At 44.2% G+C, this 19,303-nt stretch overlaps 1 protein-coding gene across 1 annotated transcript in view; it reads right to left on the reverse strand.

Moving 5' to 3' along the window:
- Positions 1-2,393: 2,393 nt before the first annotated feature.
- Positions 2,394-19,303, reverse strand: part of XKR4 (XK related 4) — a 537,397-nt gene continuing 520,487 nt past the window's right edge. Inside the window, 1 exon segment of the mRNA XM_027773775.1 lies at positions 2,394-4,528. Coding sequence (XP_027629576.1) covers positions 3,582-4,528 — 947 coding nt within the window. The 3' untranslated portion in view covers positions 2,394-3,581.

Genomic DNA, 19,303 nt, shown 5'->3' on the forward strand with positions numbered 1-19,303 from the left:
ATATCTAAAGTCTCCGTATAGTTAAGAGATATATTTTTAAAATATGATTTCACTCAGATACACTTGCTTGAAAGTAAACAAAAATATAATATTTTTCCTTTAAAAGCTTTCGTAATTCTGGACTGTTCAATGACATGGTGGTTAAGGCATCTGGATCCTACATGGCCAACAGTGTGGTTCGAGGCCCAGACCCAGACCCTGGAAAAACACACCAAGAACATGTGCATATGCCCAGAATCCTGAAAAGAGAGAGATGGAGAAGGGATTGTGGAGTGATCAAGCTCCTTTTCCCTCTGTGTGCCTCTCTTCAGTGAGGGTATATGCCTGCTAGCAAAAAAAAAAAAAAAAAAAGCAAAACCCCACAATTCTATGCAAAAAGTGAATCCTAACAGCAGACTCCTTCTTAGTGGTATCAGTGTAGATGGAAGCACAGGGGCACGGGAGAGCGACCCAGAGGTTCTGATTTGTGTCCTAACCACCACTCATCCCTTGGAGAGTTTCCAGTTACTCTCTGAGGAGAGTTTAATGGTCAATTGCAAATTAAATCTTAGAATTCAAATCCAAATGCAAAAATCAAACTTTGTTCCTATGTACATGGACAATGTCTCTGTAAATTCTAATACTGTAAGCTCTCTATTGTCTGTGCCTCAGGACACTAACACAGTTGGCATTATTTCCCCAGTCTGACAGCAGTGTACTGCCTTTTCAATTGGGAAAACAAGAGGAGGTCACAATTTCCCTCTGAAGTTTGTCCTTTTCTTGTCATCTTTTGAAGGTTGTAACAGGGTGGATATTTCATTTCCTTAACACAAATTCATGACTAGCTAGAACGTCATAATCCTCAAGTATGTCGGATAACAAAGTATGTATAGTATTTGGGAAATCCTTGAAAAATAAAAGTTTCACACCCCTGACTGCCCGTCTAAGGCAAAGCATAGTACAGTACATTTTAATTTACATAGTACTCGTTTTGACTCTTAACATGTGAAATGATGCATCAAGTTGAGAAATAACTTAGGACTTACATGGTTGAAGAATGATGGGACCTGTCGGGTTTGTGTTGATTGACACTATTACTCTGTAATCTGTTATTTATTCATGGATTCAAAGATATGGTTCAACTGAGAGATTCAATTTCAAAGATCCTCAGTTAAAAGTTGTCTTGGAAATAATGTAGTTAATAACTCACGGTTCTGCATAAAAGTGAAGAATTTGCCAAAATAATCATCTTTTCCTTCTATAGTAGGGGGTGGAATGTTTTCGCCATTTGCTGATAAGAAGAGCATCCTTCTGGGCCTTTACTGGTGGCTAGGGAATCTTTCCACATCCCAACAACAAAAAAATTACTATTTTTGAGTGGAACTCTTGATTGGAGGATCAAATCCTGCAGAACTAGGAAGTCTTCTATACAAAAATTGTTTATTTAAAAAAAATTACTTTGGGGCTTCGTACCAAAAGAAGTCCTTGGTTGAGCCCTCTGTTACTTCCCGTGAATGTCAGCAGGGGACAACGGTCTCTGGGTGGCACACCTAACACAGGTGGTGGCTACGCTGGACCATTTTAAGTGAACTGGACAGTCCAAATTACCAAACAATTAAGTTCAGTGGGCTCCCCGCACCCCATTTTTTAGTGAGTTAACTAATATTTAACATATCAGCTGGGTTAAGAAAATATCAGGGAAGGAAGTTTAAGACATCTTCCACTGTGGTCAGGTTTGTTATAATGGATGGATGAAAGTAATCATTTCTACCTTTGATTTCCTGGGAAACATTGGCCAGTCTTGACAAGCCCTTTCTAGTTAAGCTGATTCTCTCTTCACCTGAATGATCTGATAGCACCCCTGGCCAGGTTCCTGGGGGCACCAACTTGCAAAGTAGGGTGATCTCGCAAGAGACAGGTGTTTTCGATCTGCAGAGGCAGGCTGATGGAATTTGTGGACCAGTTTCTGACATCCCAAAGAATTATGATGCTTAAAGTATTTTAAGCGATTCCAGGTCTATAAAAAAAGTGATGATGCTCTACGTGTATACCCTATTTTTTTATTACAAAAATATTGAAATAATCCATGAGTTATTCCACTCTGCACCAACTATAAAAAAATACTATCAAAGTTTGACCGGCACTTTTAATGCAACGAAAAGCACCATGACCGAGGACACTGAGAACAGAAAGCAGGGACGTTTACTTGCTGTACGGAGGTATTTTAAACCCAGAAGCTTGTTGTCAAAGTGCAACTTTACAGATGACTCAATTACACATCTTAGCTGGATATAGTGATAAGCCCTCGATCAGTTCAGAAGGGTTTTCTCATCGCATATTCACTGTGTTTGTCTGCTCATAACTAAAAAAAAAGGGCCCCGGAGCCTCTAAAAGACATATCACTTTGACCTGGGATTAGAGGAAGGTGGGGAGTCTGTACACAATGGAAAACTTGATTGTTTATTCTCTCATCTGCTTGGGGGGTGGGGGGCTCAAGCCACTCACTCTCAGTTGTCTGGGGGGTCCATGTCAGTCCTGTTGATGGTGTTTGGCACTAGATAGGAGTGGCAGGGGCTCTTCTGGAATCGCCCACCTTTGCTCACACAGAGCCATGCTTTCCACATCTGGAAACAGCTGTGGTCATAGCTTGATGCTCTGCCCTGACATCCCAAGGGGGTCTGCACACGCCTGGGAATCAGACTCTTCCTTTTCCTTTTTTGCCCCACTTCCTCGTTCCATATTTATTAAATTTGTGAAATCGAATACTGAATCACGATTATCATTTAATTTACATCACAAAGTTATCGAGCTCCTTGGTCCTGTCAAAAGCTGTACATGTGCTGCATAGGATTTCTGTCATCAAGGATGTTCTCAACTGAAAACTTAAAATGAGAAAGACAAACCCTGCAACGCGTGGAAAACGAACCATGTCGTGAATGCTAACACACGTGTAAACACGCTTGGACTGGCCATCCGTTGGAAAGGCTTTCTGCACGTGCTGTTGGTTTCTAGATGAGAAAACGGGTAACGAATTCTTTCTGAAGCAGTACTAGTTTTCGTTGCTGTTGTTTTCCTGGGGTCTTGAGGGATGTATTCTCTTTCTCTTTGCTTTTATATTTCTGTGGAAATCAAAGCTTCGCATCAGGAAAAAAATCACCTAAGCTATTTTGACAGAAGTCGGGTGTTATCTGTGTGTGTTAGCGTGTATATGTGTGTGTATGACTGAATATATTTTTATGCAAACATCAGTTAACTCCATCAAAACACCCTAGTGATTGGAGGCAAGATTTTCCGTACTAATAGTACCCTCTGGTGGGAGCACTCCAAGACTGCAGGAGGAATTTGGTAGCAACGAGGAGTTGGACTCAAACTAAGCCATCCGCCCTTCCTTCAGGGGGAGCTGGAGATGCCGGGGCACTGCTGGTTTGGAAGGGGACCACCAGCAGGCAGTCTGCTGACGCAGGATCAGATGGGGTCCCGGTGGCCGACAGATGAAGACTAGCATGGCTCGTTGCCCTTCTCTAGGATGAAGTGTCATTGTCACCACAACCTTGCTGTCACCCTTCCATCTGGACTTCATGGCTCCGGCAAGTCCTTCTGTTTTATAAAGTGGTTTCATACTCCAGCCGCTCCTGAATGAGGGCGTCATCTTTGTACTGCAGCCTTGGTGGAGACGGGGAACATTCAAAGGCTAAAATGGCCTTTCGGAGGCTTCGGTCCAAAACGTGTCTCTCCCACGCTGGGTACCTATTCCTGAACAGGTCGATTTTAATGACGGACTCTTCAATCCGTGGTGGGCGAGATGATGGGGTGGATGGGGCTGTGGGCCTCACCTGAAAGACAGGTACGCACCCATCCCGCTCTGCGAATTTCTGATCGCGGTCACTGGCAACACTGCGGTTGTTGGAGATGGACCGTAGGGTGCTCGTGGCCACTTCCGGAGGCAGAGTGAAGGCAGCAACCGGGTCCTCACAAGCACAACTTGGAGACTGCCCGAATCTGGGTCCATTGGGGTGGAAGAAGGCATAATACATCAGCATAAAAACAACGCCAGTTAGAAAGCTACTGAAGACCACGCACAGCGCTGGGATGGCAAACGCGTCTGCGATCTGGGGAGCCTTGTAGAGGTACCAGAGAGCGCTCAAGGCCGTGTTTTCCAAAAGGATCACAAAATAGTAAATGAAGAGCCTGCAGCGTGTCCTGCCTTCCTTGACGTTGAACCAGCTGAAGATGTAGATGATCCCCACCACCATGTCGAACACGATCTCCTCCCATTTGGTGATGCAGAATTCTGTCTCACAGTGGACGATCCAGAAGGTCATGATGCACCAGTGAAGGACGATGAAGATCCCAAAGTACAGCTGGAAAACCGAGGCGAAGAGGGCGAAGGTGATGACCCTGGCGGCGATGGTGAAGAAGTGCCAGCAGAACTGGATGATGACCGCCATGTAGCTGATGGGCTTCTTGTCATCCCGGGAGTCCCGGAGGGCCTTCTGGTAAGAGGCCAAGGCCCACGCCAAGGACACGAGAGAGGCTGCTGCTGTGAAACCTACAAAGGCAAACAGGAAGACATTCTGTCAAAAGTGAGATGCAGTGACACCCCCGGGAAGTCAAGTCCCACCGAGCTGAGAGCGTGGGACTGGCTAGCTTCAATCCCTGCCAAAGATCTTAATTTCTCTGAGTTTGAATGGATTCAACCTTCAGATGGGGACCCTCATTCAGATCTGTCCTCTCTGAGGCTCCACAGAAGTCAGGAAGCTAGTGGCAATGTGGCTCACAACCAGCATAGGGCATGAGTCCTGAAGATGGGGTGGGAGTTAACTTCCTGTGCGCTGTTGGAAACAGTCGGAAGTGGTAGCTTTATGCAGCCGGATGGGCGTATGACTGAGTTGTTGTTTGAACATTGCCACTTATTACCTGCGTGACTTTGGGCAAGCATTTAGTCTGGCGTCCTCATTTACAAGGTGGGTGATCTCCAAGGTTCCCTGTCAGCTCTGAGGTCTCACTGTTGAGGGGACAGAGAATTACAGGAAACTTGAGTACCAGCTGGTCTACCTTTCTGCTGCTAAGGAAGACAAAAATGTAGTTCATTCACCAAAGAGAGCTTCCTCTTTCTTAAAAAGAAGAAAAGGTGTCCACAGAGCCTCCTGGCCATGCTTCTTGCGCTACCTGGCGTGTGGTTTGTCCTGCGTAATCCCACACTCTTCCTGCAGCTTTGCAGCGCCTCTTACCGCCTTTCTTCCTCTCCCTCCCTCTTTTTAAACATCTTATGAAAATTTAGAAATGATCCTTGGAAGACACTATTGTGTGAAAGAGAACATAAGTCACAAATCAATAGTAAATATTTTCAAATCAGATACATGAGGAAAAAGTTGGTTTTGGATATTAAACAGTATTTATAAAGAATTTCTCAACTTTACTGTAGGAAGACAACACCAATTTGATACATGGACTAAATATTTTAACAAAGACTTTTATCAAAGAACTTATGTGAATCCCAAATAACCACGTGAAAATAGTTCACCATTCGTTTATAAGAAAAATCTCAAGAAAATAGCAATGTAATACCATTGCATACCTATTAAAATGGGTACAATATAAAAAGATTCAACACAACCAGTGATGTTGAGGCTGTGGCAGAAAAAAATGAAGGTCTTATAAATTGTTAATGGAAAAAAATTAAGGTCTATAGAATTTAGTAAACATTTTGGCAAATTGTGAAACATTTTGGCAAATTGTGATAAATTATATATACACTTACCATATGCTCTTTTTTAAAAAAAATTGGCTCAAAGTAATTTAAAATTTTATTATTGTTATTATTTATCCATTCAATCACTATGCATGATTTAGATTGCAAAGAGTTACTGCCTTTCTTTTAAAAGAAGAGATGTCATTCACTGTCATTTGTTTCTGGTCCTTTTGTACATTAAAGATTTACTAAATTGTCTTTCAACCACTTCTCCTATTTTATCATTTGGTCAGCCCTGTTTGGTTAGTACTTCCTTTAAAAGTTGGGCTTCAAATTTTAAAAATGGTTTCTGTGGCTTTCTTCTCTCTCTGCTCTATTGCCCGGGTCTCACAGTGTCTCTCTGGTCCAGCTATGCACAGGGCTCGGCTAAAACCTCCATGTCTCCGTTTAGGAGAGAGATCCATTGGGAAACTCATTTTTCACTGAAACATTATGTCAATTTACCGACTAGGAGTAGTCCTGTGTGTTTTAAAGTCCAGCTGACTTTCTTCGCCGGATCTATTATTAATCATAACCTGGTCATGCTATAATCTTCCTCCTGCTTTTGAAAATAATAGAAAAAGTGTCATTTGCTAAGAGCTTATGATGGGAGGCCAACAGTGGCATAGCAGTTGAGGCTCTGGACTCCCACGTGGCCGACCATGGTTCAAGTCCCGGTCCTGGAGGCTTGATAATCACACCAGGCATGTATATGCGCATGTCCAAAATCCTAGGAGGATAGTGGAGGTGAAGGGGTTGTGAGGTGGCCATCCCTCTAGTTGGGTGATTTCTCGCTCTGTCTCTCACTGTCTCTTTTCCTGGTAAGAGCACATGACCCTATGGCAAGAAACTAAAACAAGAGCTTATGATGGAATTCATACTTTTCTTTTTAAAAAAGTATCTTACAAGGAAAGGCTGTTGTCTATGATGCTTGAAAAACAGCTCCTGTGGAAAAGGGCCACACTAATTGATAGGAAAAAAAATATTTAACCCTGATAATTATTTCTTACACATCATCCTTGAGAAAGGCTAACTTTGAAAACAATTATTAATAAAGAATATTTCCCAATAGTCACATCTCAGATACCATCTATCAATAAAGCCAGCAGAATGCCCACCTTAACATGGGGACCTTTAGGGACCAGCAGTTAGCGTAATGGCTATGTCGCTGGACTCTCAAGTAGTCGACCACAGTTCGAGTTCTGGACCTGGTGGCTTAAAACTCACACCGGGCGCGTGTGCGTGAGTGCCCAAGATCCCGAGAGGAGAACGGAGGAAGAAGGGATTGTGGCGTGACCATCCCCCCTGAGGGGTGATTTCTCGCTTTCTGTCTCTCTGTCTCTCTATGTCTGTCTGGCGAGTGCACGTGTCCTATAGCAAAAACCTCTCAAAAACAAAACAAAACAAAAACAAACAAACAAACAAACAAACAACAAAAACCATGGGGATCTTTGGGTTTTCGTTGACCTATGCAAAAAAATCTCTCATTACTATCAATCGTAGGTTAGAGATTAGGATACAAAAGATTGTATGAGAATATTAAATTCTATGCAGTGGAACCCAGCACCAACACTGATTCTAAAACAAATTCAAGAGTGAAAGAGGAAAGGAGGAAAAGATAGAAAATGGAGAAGTGGATGGGAAGTAAAAGGGGATGTAGCCCAGCAGTTAAGGGAGCTGGATCCCACATGGCTGACCATGGTTTGCATCCTAGTCCTGGTAGCTTAAGAAACATGACAGGTGTATGTGCGTGTCTGCCCCGAATCCTGACAAGATAGAGACATGAAGGAGAAGGGATTGTAGTGTGACCACTCCCCACTGAGGGTGTTTTCTCTCCCCACCCCCACCACCTGTCTTTCTATCTCTCTCTGGAAAGAACATGTGCTCTTTGACAACTGAAAAACAAAACAAAACAACTACACAGAATATTTAAATTCCCTTTACCCAGATTGTTACTTGGCTTCATTTTTTTCTATTATCACCTCTCTTTCTCTCTCTCTCTCTCTCTCAATTATTGGAAAACAAATTGACACATTATGGCCCTTTACCCTAAAACACATGCGTGTTTACTTCTTATGAAGAGAGGTGTTCTCCTACAGAACCATAGGAATCAACTTCAGTCATTTTAACATTGATACAATGCTTGTTTCTAATCCACGTTCCAATTTCACTAGCCAGTCTTCATGTGCAACCCTTTGCTGTATAGCATTGAGTCTAAGATCAGCTATTGCATTTAGTTGTTGTCAGAATTTAGCTTTCTTTAATATAGAGTATTTCCACAGACTTTGCCTTTTATGGCTCTGACATTTTTTGAAGAGCACAGTACCCAAGAAAAAAGAAAGGAAGGAAGGAAGGGTGTAAGGATAGAAAAAAGAGAGAGGGGGAGATGGGGAGTGAGAAAATGCTCTTTGTTTTGAGTTTGTCTGCTGTTTCCTCATGGTTAGACACAGAGTATGTATCCCAAGCAAGAATATATACCTGCCATGGAACAATGTATTTTCTTCTTCAACATCATTAAAAAACTAAAATATAAAAATGCCTCCATTGGTCCCAATAAATAAATAATGTGTCTGTCCATATTACCTTTCAAAATAATAAATAACATATCACTCATGAAAACCTCACTCTAAGATAAAACTACAAAAACAACTACAGGGAATCCAAAGGGATTATGTTATTTCTTTAAATGTTAAAGTAGGGCCCAGTCATGGCAGCACAGGCAGGGCACCACTGCATAAAACTGGGGCCACAGGAAAGCCTGGGTTTGGATCCCGGACACGGCATGGCAGTGGACACCTGTAATCCCAGCTAACAGGGAGGCTGAGATACTGAGTTGCAACTTGGAGATGCTGTGAAAAATACCTCTCTCTCTCTTGTTCCCTCTCTCCTCCTTCCTCCTCTTCTTTGTTTCATTAAGACATTAATACTGGGGCCAGACAGTGGTACAGCAATCACACAGCTGCACCGACATGAGAAGGTTCTGGGTTCATGTCCTGAGACTTCCAGGGGCATGCCAGGCATAGTACGTGTGCATGTTCATGATCCAGGCATGAGGGCCCTACTAGGGTGCTTCTCTATCTCTTGTTGAAGAAATAAGTGAATAAACCCTTTACAAACAGGTTAAAATAGATGGTAAGAACTTGGAGCTTACCTAGTGCGATGATCTCATTTTATACTAAAGAAACCAAGTCTTACTTAGAGAAGCTAAATGATCATCGTCTTCCTGTCCTCCAGTTGTCTTAGATGAAGGTTATCCTTTTTCCACTCTAGAGCTAAACTTCCTGCTTCCTTGACAAAGGACGCTCTCAGTTACCCTGCCTCTCTCTGGGTTCCACCTTTCCCTTTCCAGGAGCTCCTTCTCAGGGCCTTATACACACGTGACAGCACCCTCGATCCCCAGAGACACTATCTGCTCGATTTTCTCTTTCTTCTTCTCCTTTGCTTCAGAGTTGACTTCCCTCCAGTTCTTTTTTCTTATTTCTGTGTGTTCTCAGGCTATTGGCATTGCTTGGGGTGTAGCCCTTGGGCCTCTTCCCCTCTGAGGTCCAGCTCCCTCTGGGTAACCCCCGTCACTCTCATGAACCCTCTCCTCCAACTTATCAGGCCGCAGACGCCCATCCCAGCACCAGCCTCCTTGAGTCAAGAGCTGTGCATCTCACCCCACAGTTCTACAGCTGAGTATCTGGAAGCAACCTGGCTTGGGCGATGACATTTGCTTTCTCATGGAACATAATTCTTCTTCTCTTTATCCTCCATTGGTAGTGTAATGTCCTTCTGCAGGAATGTCGCTTTCTGGATAGGACGCCACAGCACTAAGAAGAGTTTTACGCATACCTTGTCTGAAATACCACATCGCAAAGCCACCCAAATCTGAATGCTCATCACAGGTGCCGTTCTGACTCACTTCTTATGCTGGAAGCGAGTCCAGCTGACCCTGGCGTCTTTACTTCCTCGCTGCACCGCAGCCTGAATAATAGATCCGACTTTGAATAGAACCATAAAGTTGGTATGACAGTTTACTCCCTCGTTTGGAGCTGATTATCAATCTGAACAAATAGATGTAGACACAGACGTTCTTTTTCTTTGGGTAAGAGTTGGTAAGGGGTATAACACCTTTGGAAAGACTATTATCTATGAGTTTTGATTTTCTGAAAAAGTTTATTTTTGCTGAGTGAGAAAGAGACAGCAAGACCAAAAGGATCTCGGCAGCATGCATCTGCTCAGTGTTCTCAGGGAGGTCTCCAGACCCAAACCCAGAACCTTCCCACGTGGGTCAGCGTTGCAGAGCATTGTGTGTAAGGCTGTGCCAAGATCTAGCCCTTTAAGAGTTTTGACTTTACAACTCTAGACTGGGACAGAGGTAGTTCTACCTCCTGAGATCTGCACATGCGAATTACAGAATGCTGTGCTTCGGAAACCAGAGGCTTGTTTCTCGGAAGACAACTACAATATGAGCCCACTTAGAATCAAGGCATTTCAGAGACAGGGTTATGGGACTATTAACCAGTTAGCTAATAAACATTTCAGAGGGAACTAAGAGAAATGCTGCATAGTCTAGGTAAATAGCAAAGTTTCACATTTCTTCCCTCTTCCTTTTTTGCTTTTTGTGGATGTCTTTTCCCTGAAGAAGTCTCTCTACCTGTGCTTTTCTTCTTTCCCTCCTCTCTGCCCTCTGCTTTGCCTCTAGCCTCCCATTCTTTCCCCCTATTTCCTGGCCCCATTGTATAGACTGAAACTTTTAAGAACATTTTTGCCAGGGGCCAGCATGTGGAATGGTGATTAAGGCACTGGATTCCCACATGGCCAATCATGGTTTGAGTCCTGCACCTGGCAGATTGAAAATCATGCCAGGTGTGTACGAGACACCCAAAATCCTGAAAGAAGAATGGAGAAGAGGGGATTGCAGTGTGGCCATTCCCCCTGGGCAGTGACTTCTCACTTTTGCTCTCAGTCTCTCTCTTCCTTTCTCTGGGGAACGTACATGCAAAAGCCTAAAACAAATAAATGAAAAACAACAACAAAATTTTTGTGAGTGTGCATGTGCTCACTGGAGAAAGACAGAAAGAGCAAGCAAGAAAATACCCACATGGAGGAATGGTCATGCCAAAGTCCTTTCTCTTCCATCTCCCCCCTTTAGGGATTTGGGGCAAAAACATACCTGGTGAGTTTTTCAAGCTTCTGGGTCTAGGACTGGAACTGGGGAGTTGGTTGTTTGGATTCCAGTCACCTTAACCACCATCCAAAACCAAATAAATGTTCACTCCATGAGCTGTCCCAAATTTGAATTATTTTAGAAGAAATAGTTGTACTGATGAACTATGTTTGATGTTGCCCACACCTAACCACAGAACTGTTCTGAAAACTTGAATAATGCTCAGAGCAAGAAAGGAATGCACTTTATTTAAATGTCAGTGGTCTGCTGTGACTATTCTTTTTCCTTTTAATTGTGAGATGTGTGTACTCACCAGAGAAACACAGAGAGATAGAGATAGAGAGAGAGAGAGAGAGAGAGAGAGAGAACTCTTCAGTGGGGTGTGGTCACACCCAACCTCTTCTCTTCCATTTCTGCTTCCTTTGAGAATTCGGGCACACACACACACGTGTGTGCACAGCATATTTTTCACCCCACTGAGGCTGGATTCTGAACTGTGATTGGCCATGTGGGATCTGATCCCCTTAATCGCTGGATTTGGGGGTCAGCCCTTTGACTACTCTTTTCTGTACCCCACCTATAATTCTATGCTTTTGTTCCGGTTGAGATTTACTTCCAAAGTTTCCCACAGCTCCGGCTGAAAGGACTCAACAACACCAACCTCTGCTTCTCATCGTAGGTGCCTGACTTCTTTTCACCTTCCCCTAGTTTGTGTCAAGATGTAGTTTTAATGAGAGGTAAGAAGAATCTTCATGTCAAAAGTATGGACAATGTCGACTTAGAGCACGGTATAGAGGATGTGGGTGCTTGCAGGCAAAATTTAACACTATTTAAATGTTCTCCTCTCAGAAACAATAGATCAGGACTCATCTGGGATACAAGACTCTTGACAATATTATAATACAAGAGTCTCTAATTTTAAAACCTAGGCTAGGAGGGGGCTATTTCTGTCCCCCAAACATAAATCAGTGCTCTTCAACGAGCATGATTCCAGGTCAAGGACCCCGTCCTCTTCCTCGAAGCCCTTATCCTGAGATCTAATTGTGTTTCATTTTGTGCTTGTTTAGTTATTGAGTTTCCCACTGGAGGAGGCCTTCAGTCAAGGATAACCTACCTGCCCTGCTTGTCTTTCTGTCCCTGAGTGCCCTAAACAATGCCTGACACATAACATGAATTAACAGAAAGAAAGGAAAGGAGGAAGGATGGAAAAGAAAATAGTTCAAATCTGGAGCTAGAACCACAGAGAGAATGAGACCTTCAAAGGGTGTGCACTCTTCTTCATTGCTTCCCCATTCTGCTGCTTTGCAATTTCAGTTTGAGCTGCAAACGCCACAACACTGGGAAATAAAATCTGTGCTCCTATCATATTGCTGGTGGTCTGGGTGTAAACGAAAATCCCTGGAAATCTCCAGAGAACGCTTTATATAACTTACAGCCCAACTCCTGAGATATAGGAGGTTTGGGGAATTGAACCAAGAGCTCTAATTCTTTGATTCAACAAAGAGAATGAGCCTGTCTCTTTCCATCCCTCTAGTGAGGGCATAAACTTCCCCTGCAACAGGCAAGCCATGGTTGCTGCCTCTGAAAAACCATCGGCCACTGACCGGCCACTCACCCATCTCACAACCAACTGCAGCTGGTGAGAAAGGGCTCTTCCTCCTGTTTTTAACTTAAAAAAAAAGTACTACTATGAGGACCAGCAGATGGCGTAATGGTTACATCGTTGGATTCCCATGGAGTTGACTGCAATTCGAGGCCTGGACCTGGTGGCTTAAACTTAGCTGGGCGTGTGCGTGCACATCCAAGATCTCCAGAGGAGAATGGAGGAGAAGGGACTGTGGCCTGGTCATCCCCACTGGGGAGTGATTTCTCACTTCTGTCTCTCTGGCAAGCACAGAAATCACCCTTTAACAAAAATCTCTCTTAAAAAAATGTACTATTATGAAAAATGTCAAGCCTATACAAAAACAGAAAGAATAATGCAAGGGCTAAATCCCTTATGCAGAGTCAACTAAAGACTTTTAATGAGTTCTGAAAGGAAGGCCTTTCTCTCTACTGCCAGAGCCAGACCGGCTGTGTGGACAGCCAACCACTGCGGGTCCCAGGAAGACATTGCTCTGGGACTCAATCGGGCAGTGAGGAAGGCCAGACCTGGGAGCCCCCCAGGTCAGCCTCACCTCTCCAGACTCATCTTGAGCCTCCCTGTCACAGTGACACTGCCATGTGGCCATTTCTCAGGGGCTACATAACGCCGTGTTCTCGTCCCTGAGACAGGAAATGGTGTGCTCTTCCATGAAAAGCTCTCCCCAGTTAATCCTTAGTCATCTTTCGGTTCTCAGCGGAAGCACCATTTTCTTGGGGAAGCCTTTCCAAGCCCCTAATCGAAACACATTCCCCCCCCCCTTCTTTATTTGGAGACGGCTATAGGGCGCATGCGCTCGCCAGATAGACAGAGAGAGAGAGACATAGAGACAGAAAGCGAGAAATCACCCCCCAGGGAGGATGGTCACGCTGCAATCCCTTCTCCTCCATTCTCCTCTCGGGATCCTGGGCACGCACGCACACGCGCCCGGTGTGAGTTCCAAGCCACCGGGTCTGGGACGCGAACCGTAGTCGACTACGTGGGAGTCCAGTGACATAGCCATTACACTAACTGCTGGTTCTCAACACATTCCCCTTTTTAACACCTGCCACACCCTCACACCTCTGCTGGCCTGGCCTGCTATAGTTCTACATCTCAGGGCTGGCGTGTGGTCCACAAAGGCGGAATCGGCATCCTGCGGCTCATCATCGTGCCTCCAGCATCTGACCCCCAGCGGGCACCTCAGTTTCCTGAATTAGCGTGTGGTCAGCCAGTACTGGCCCTCATCTTGTTTCCCTCTCTTCCCACTGTCTTTACTGTGTCTTCATTCTCTTCCTCTCATTCCATTCCTTCATCCATTTTATGGATCCTAACATTTTTGGAGGAAATGTAAAGTGTCTTCTCAAAACAGCATGGGATGGGGAACCAGCAGTTAGCGTAATGGCTATGTCGCTGGACTCCCACGTAGTTGACCGCGGTTCACGTTCCAGACCCGGTGGCTTAAAACTCACGCCGGGCGCGTGTGCGTGTGTGCCCAAGATCCCTAGAGGAGAATGGAGGAGAAGGGATTGCGGCGTGACCATCCCCCCTGGGGGGCGATTTCTCGCTTTCTGTCTCTCTGTTTCTCTCTGTCTGTCTGGCGAGCGCACAGGCCCTATAGCGAAAAACCTCTCAAAAAACAAAACAAAACAAAAACAAAACAGCATGGGATGGATGATTTGTAACATAACCCTCCTCAGCTGTGGAGGTGAGATCGCCAGGACCATTCATAACTCACAGTCTTCTCATCTCACACAGAGACTTTTCCCCTTCAGGTGAAATCCCTAAAAAGGAACTAATACAGCATTGAAGTTGGGATGCAACACCACATGGATTTCCTGTAGTTGAGATATCTTAGTTTCCTTAGTGCATTTGAAGCTCATAACCCTAGCATTTGTCACAGTGATGCGCTAGGTGTTCACATCCTTTTTCCTCTTTATTAATTTATTTCTTCCATGAGTGAAAGGGACAGAGTCAGCGCCCCCAAAGGGTCTCAACTTCACATCCACCCTTCACCCTTAGCGTCAGCCAGGCTGGGTTCAGGACACACACGTGACCAGTGTACTCACAGAGGTTTCTGGACATGAACCCAGAACCTGCCCAAGTGGGTCAGCCTTGTACAGGGTTGAGTTTTACTACTGTACCACTGTCTGGTTTCCCTTTTTCCAATTTAATAGCATGACAACCCTATGAGGCAAATATTGTTTTTTGCAAACACAGAAACAGAACCAAAGAGAGATGAAATGACACACCCAAGCTCCTGTGCTTAGCAAGGATGATGGGCACCTGAATCTCCAGATTCTGTCCCCACCCTGACAGATTAGCATGGTTATCCTCACTAGCAACTGGGGCATGAGACACAGACAAATGCAGAGTGTTCTCTCATCTCCCACAATCCGGACCAGGAGGCGCCAACATGGTGAGTCAAAGATGACCATGGAGGTCCCTTCAGCATTGCCAGTTCCGCAGGCCTCTGCCTCCTAATGGACTCCTGGCACCCTTGCTCCTGGGGGCCCACAGCCGTCACGGTCATACCGAGGCCAAGGGATCCCATTTGGGATTCTTTGCACAAAATGGACCTGGAGGAAAGCCATGCTTTTCTCCATTTCCCATTTTCTGATCTAAACTAGCCCTTCCTGGACTTTCTCCTGATGGACCCATTGCCCAATTTGAGTTGAATCATAACGCTCGAGGAGGAGCAAATCACAACATGAAGATCCAGCACTAGCATGGTTTTCCATTTTTCCAGAGCTTATCTTTTGGTTACAAATAGAAAACTAGCAGATCCACTTGGTTGGAGTCATATCTAATTAACCTAGTTGAAAGAAGATAATACTTGGAAAAGAAAAAAAAAAAAAAAAAAAAGCAAAGCCCTGTGTGTTCTGACCTTTGCTGAGTGTGGAGAAGGTAAGGAAACTACTGCTACCAGCCCCACTGGTCTAAGGCTTTCTCACTCTTCCTGCATTGAAGCCATTTTATCTCTGTTTTAAACCTTGTAATAGTTCTGATTAAAAATATTGAAATGCTTTAATATGTTTAGCTTTGGTAGGGATATGCATTCTTTCTGTAATCCACTCTGAGGATTTCAACTTCTTTGCAAGGCAAATTGTGAGGCTGCTGAGGAGGTGATAAGGGAAACACTGAAGTAAAATTTTAAAAGTGTTTTAATATGAAAGTAATTGAAAAAACTTGTTGGAAGAAGCAAAGTGTCTCTCCCCTGTCTTTTTTGTTGTTGTTAAGAGAGATTTTTGTTATAGTGAGAGACAGGGAGACCAAAAACAAGAAATTACACCCCCTGAGGGTGGATGGCCACACCATAATCCCTTCTCCTCCAGTCACCTCTCAGGATTTTGGACACACACTTACATGCACCTGGTATGTGTTTTTTTTTTTTAATTATTTAATTTTATTTATTTATTTATTTATTTATTTATTTATTTTTATTTGACCAGAGGGAGAGAGAGAAAGAGAGAGAGAGAGAGAGAGAGAAAGTGAGAAAGCAAGTCACAGGTCCAGGACTTGAACCACGGTTGGCCATGTGGGAGTGTTCAGCACCTTAAACCACCATGCCACCTGCTGGTCCCCCTGGCATGGGTTTTAAGTCCCTGGGTCCAGTACTTGAACTGTGGTCGACTACATGAGAGTCCAGTGTCATAAATATTACGCCATGTGCTGGTCCCTCTCCCCCTTCTTAAAAATGTCGAAATTATTTTATTCTAATAAGGAAAAAAATCTTAGATGATCTCACATAACTCCATCCCATCAAACAAAATTTATGTTTTGGGACCAACAATTAGCATAGTGGCTATGTCGCTGCACTCTCATGTAGTCGACCATGGTTTGAGTCCCAGACCAGGGGGCTTGAAATCACACCAGGCACATACAAGATCCTGAGAGGAGAATGGAGGAGAAGGGATTGCAGCATGGCCATCCCCCCAGGGGGTGATTTTTCGCTTTCTGTCTCTCTGTCTCTCTCTGTCTTAATGGCAAGAGCACACGCTCTACAGCAAAAACCTCTACAAAAGAGAAGAAGAACTTTTTGTTGGGGGAACTTGAAACCATCTAAGCAATACTTCCTTCAGGAGAAAGAAATCTGTATATAGGAGAAGGCATGAAGTCATTATTCTTTATTCAGTACTACATATTGATTGCATGGCTAAATTTACATGGGAAGAACCAGCAGCGGGTGTAATGGTTGTGTCGCTGGACTCCCGTGTCGTCAACCACAGTTCGAGTCTTGAACCCAGTGACTTAAAACTCATGCCAGGTGCATGTGCATGCATGCCTAAGATCCCAAGAGGAGAATGGAAGAAAAGGGATTGCAGGGTGCCCATCCTCACAAGGGATGGTTTCTCGCTTTCTGTCTCTCTGGTGAGTGTATGTGTCCTGTAGCAAAAATCTCTCTTAAAAATTTTTTTACATGGAAAATAAATGATGATACAAACTATTACTTGAAAGAGCTACAGGGACCAGCAGATTGCATAATGGTTATGTTGCTGGACTCTCATGCAGTCAACCATGGTTCAAGTCCTGAACCCCATACCGTAAAACTCACGCTGGGCATGTATGTGTGTATGCCTAAGATCCCAAGAGGAGAATAGAGAAGGGATTATGGCATGGTCATTCCTCCTGGGGGGAGGGGGGATGATTTCTCGCTTTCTGTCTGTCTCTCCAGCAAGTACATGCATCCCATAGCAAAAATCTCTCTCTCTAGAAAAAAAGATCTACAGTATGTAAGAACCTGAGATGCCCGAAAGAAATAGTTTCCTTTAGTGTGAATTTATTTTTCACCCCATTTTAAAAATAAGCAAATACGCTTCTTTTTTTTTTTTTTTGTAGTTTTTCTATTTTGGGAGATAGGGAGTGAAGTAAGGTGAAATGAAGAGACAAAAATAAACAGACAGAGATGGAGGCCTGATCTGACAAAAGTGAGATTCAAATGTTATTTTTTAATTGCCAACAGGCATGTGTGCTTGCCAGCGTGAGAGAGAGAGAGAGAGAGAGAGAGAGAGAGAGAGAGAGCAACCCTCTATGGCGAGCGGTTACACTAAAGAAAGCACCCCTCAATGGGGCATGGTTACACTCCAATCCCTTCTCCTTCATCTCTCCATTCTGCCAGGGTTCCACACACACACACACACACACACACACATACACGCCTGGTGGGTCTTTCAAACCACTGGAACTGGAATTTGAACCATAGTTAGCCATGTAGGATCCAGCTCTCTCAACCACTAGGCCACAGGGCCAGCCCCAAATAATTTAAAGATCCCCAACATGTTTCAGACACTGGTATATGGCTGATTTTTTCACACCTATTATCTTGTTTATTTCTCACAGCATTACTTCCTTAATGTTAAATATCTTGCATATTATACAGATGAAAAAAATGAGTCTTAGGTGAAATAATCTTACTCAAGGGTGGCAAGCTTTTCTGCATAGGGCCAGGTAAATAGTTTGGGCTTTGTAGGGCATATAGGTCTCCATCACAGCCATTCAATTTTGTTGTTGTGAGAAAGCACCCACAGATGATATTTAAATGGAAGAAAACTGGACAGTGGGCTGAATTCAGCCCATGGGCCTCAGTTTCCTGGCCCCTCAGCCAACTCGTGGATACCTTTCTATGCAACAGAGCCAAGATTTAGATCTAGTTTTTTTCTTTGCAAGAGAGACATACACTTGCTGGAGAGAGACAGAAAGAGGGAAAGGGAGAAAGGACCTCACAGTTGTACATCACAATCCCTTCTCCATGTTTCCTTCCTTTTGAGATTTCGGGCATACAGACGCATGTCATGTTTCTCAAGAGCCTGGATTGAGACTTGAACCACAATTGGTCATGTGGTATCCGTCTTTCCTTAACAATTAGGTCATGGGGCTGGCCTTTAATTTAATTTTTCTATGAGTTTTTTGAAATCCCCTCCGATGATTAGCCATTCCACTTCCTGAGCTTGCTGGTAATTTCCTGTCTGTGGAGTTGCCAGGTGCTCTTTAGTCCCTGGAATTGAAGGAAGTATTAGCAGAGGAGGTGCCTCTAACACAGTAACGTGACAGAGAAAGAATATGGAGTACAATCTAAAGGGTGAAGATTGCTTCTTCCTACTTAGAAAAGAAATTCTCTTGACAGGACATTTAAAAACCGCATACTGGGTACGCAAGCGCATGCGTTCGGAAGTCCCAAGGGAAGGAGAAGGGATTGCAGCCTAGCCAATCTCGACTGACACCTGACGGGTGCTTTCTCATCCCCCACCTCCAGCGAGCGCATCTGCCCGAGAGCGCAAATAAAACAAAAACAAAAACCCCATCGTTTTAAAGTTTGAGGAAAAATACCGGGCATTATTTACTTTACAGAGATTATGCATTAAAAGAATTTTTGGACTAAAGGCCTATACAACAAAGGCATTTTAATCGGAAGAAAGGATGAAGGATAAAAGTTCAGGGGTTTGCAGAGAAGTACTAAGCATGGCAGGTTGATGGTCCCTTTTGGGGAAACCCCCGGTGCCAGGAACCGTGTTGGTCCTCTGGATTTGTCACATTGTACTCAAGGAGGAAGGGTGTGGCTCTTGACCTAGGGTCACACGTGGGACCCCAGCAGAGGCCAGAGGCTGGAGGCAGGAAGGAGGCCAGGGAGAGGGAGTGGCCGCCCAAGCTTTCTGAGTCCTCGGCTCTCGATTGCCTATTTTCCTGGCTTTGTTCCTCAAACTACTTCTGGCAGAAATAGGTGCCCTTTAAAAACCCCTTTTCTTTTACACGCCGTTGCCTTCTCTAAGATCTCCAAAGTAGAATGAGTCCAAGTGGTAGTGGAAGAGGTGGTGGGGGGGTG

This window comes from Tupaia chinensis, unplaced genomic scaffold (assembly GCF_000334495.1).
Source record: "Tupaia chinensis unplaced genomic scaffold, TupChi_1.0 Scaffold000046_3, whole genome shotgun sequence".
Taxonomy (NCBI): domain Eukaryota; kingdom Metazoa; phylum Chordata; class Mammalia; order Scandentia; family Tupaiidae; genus Tupaia; species Tupaia belangeri.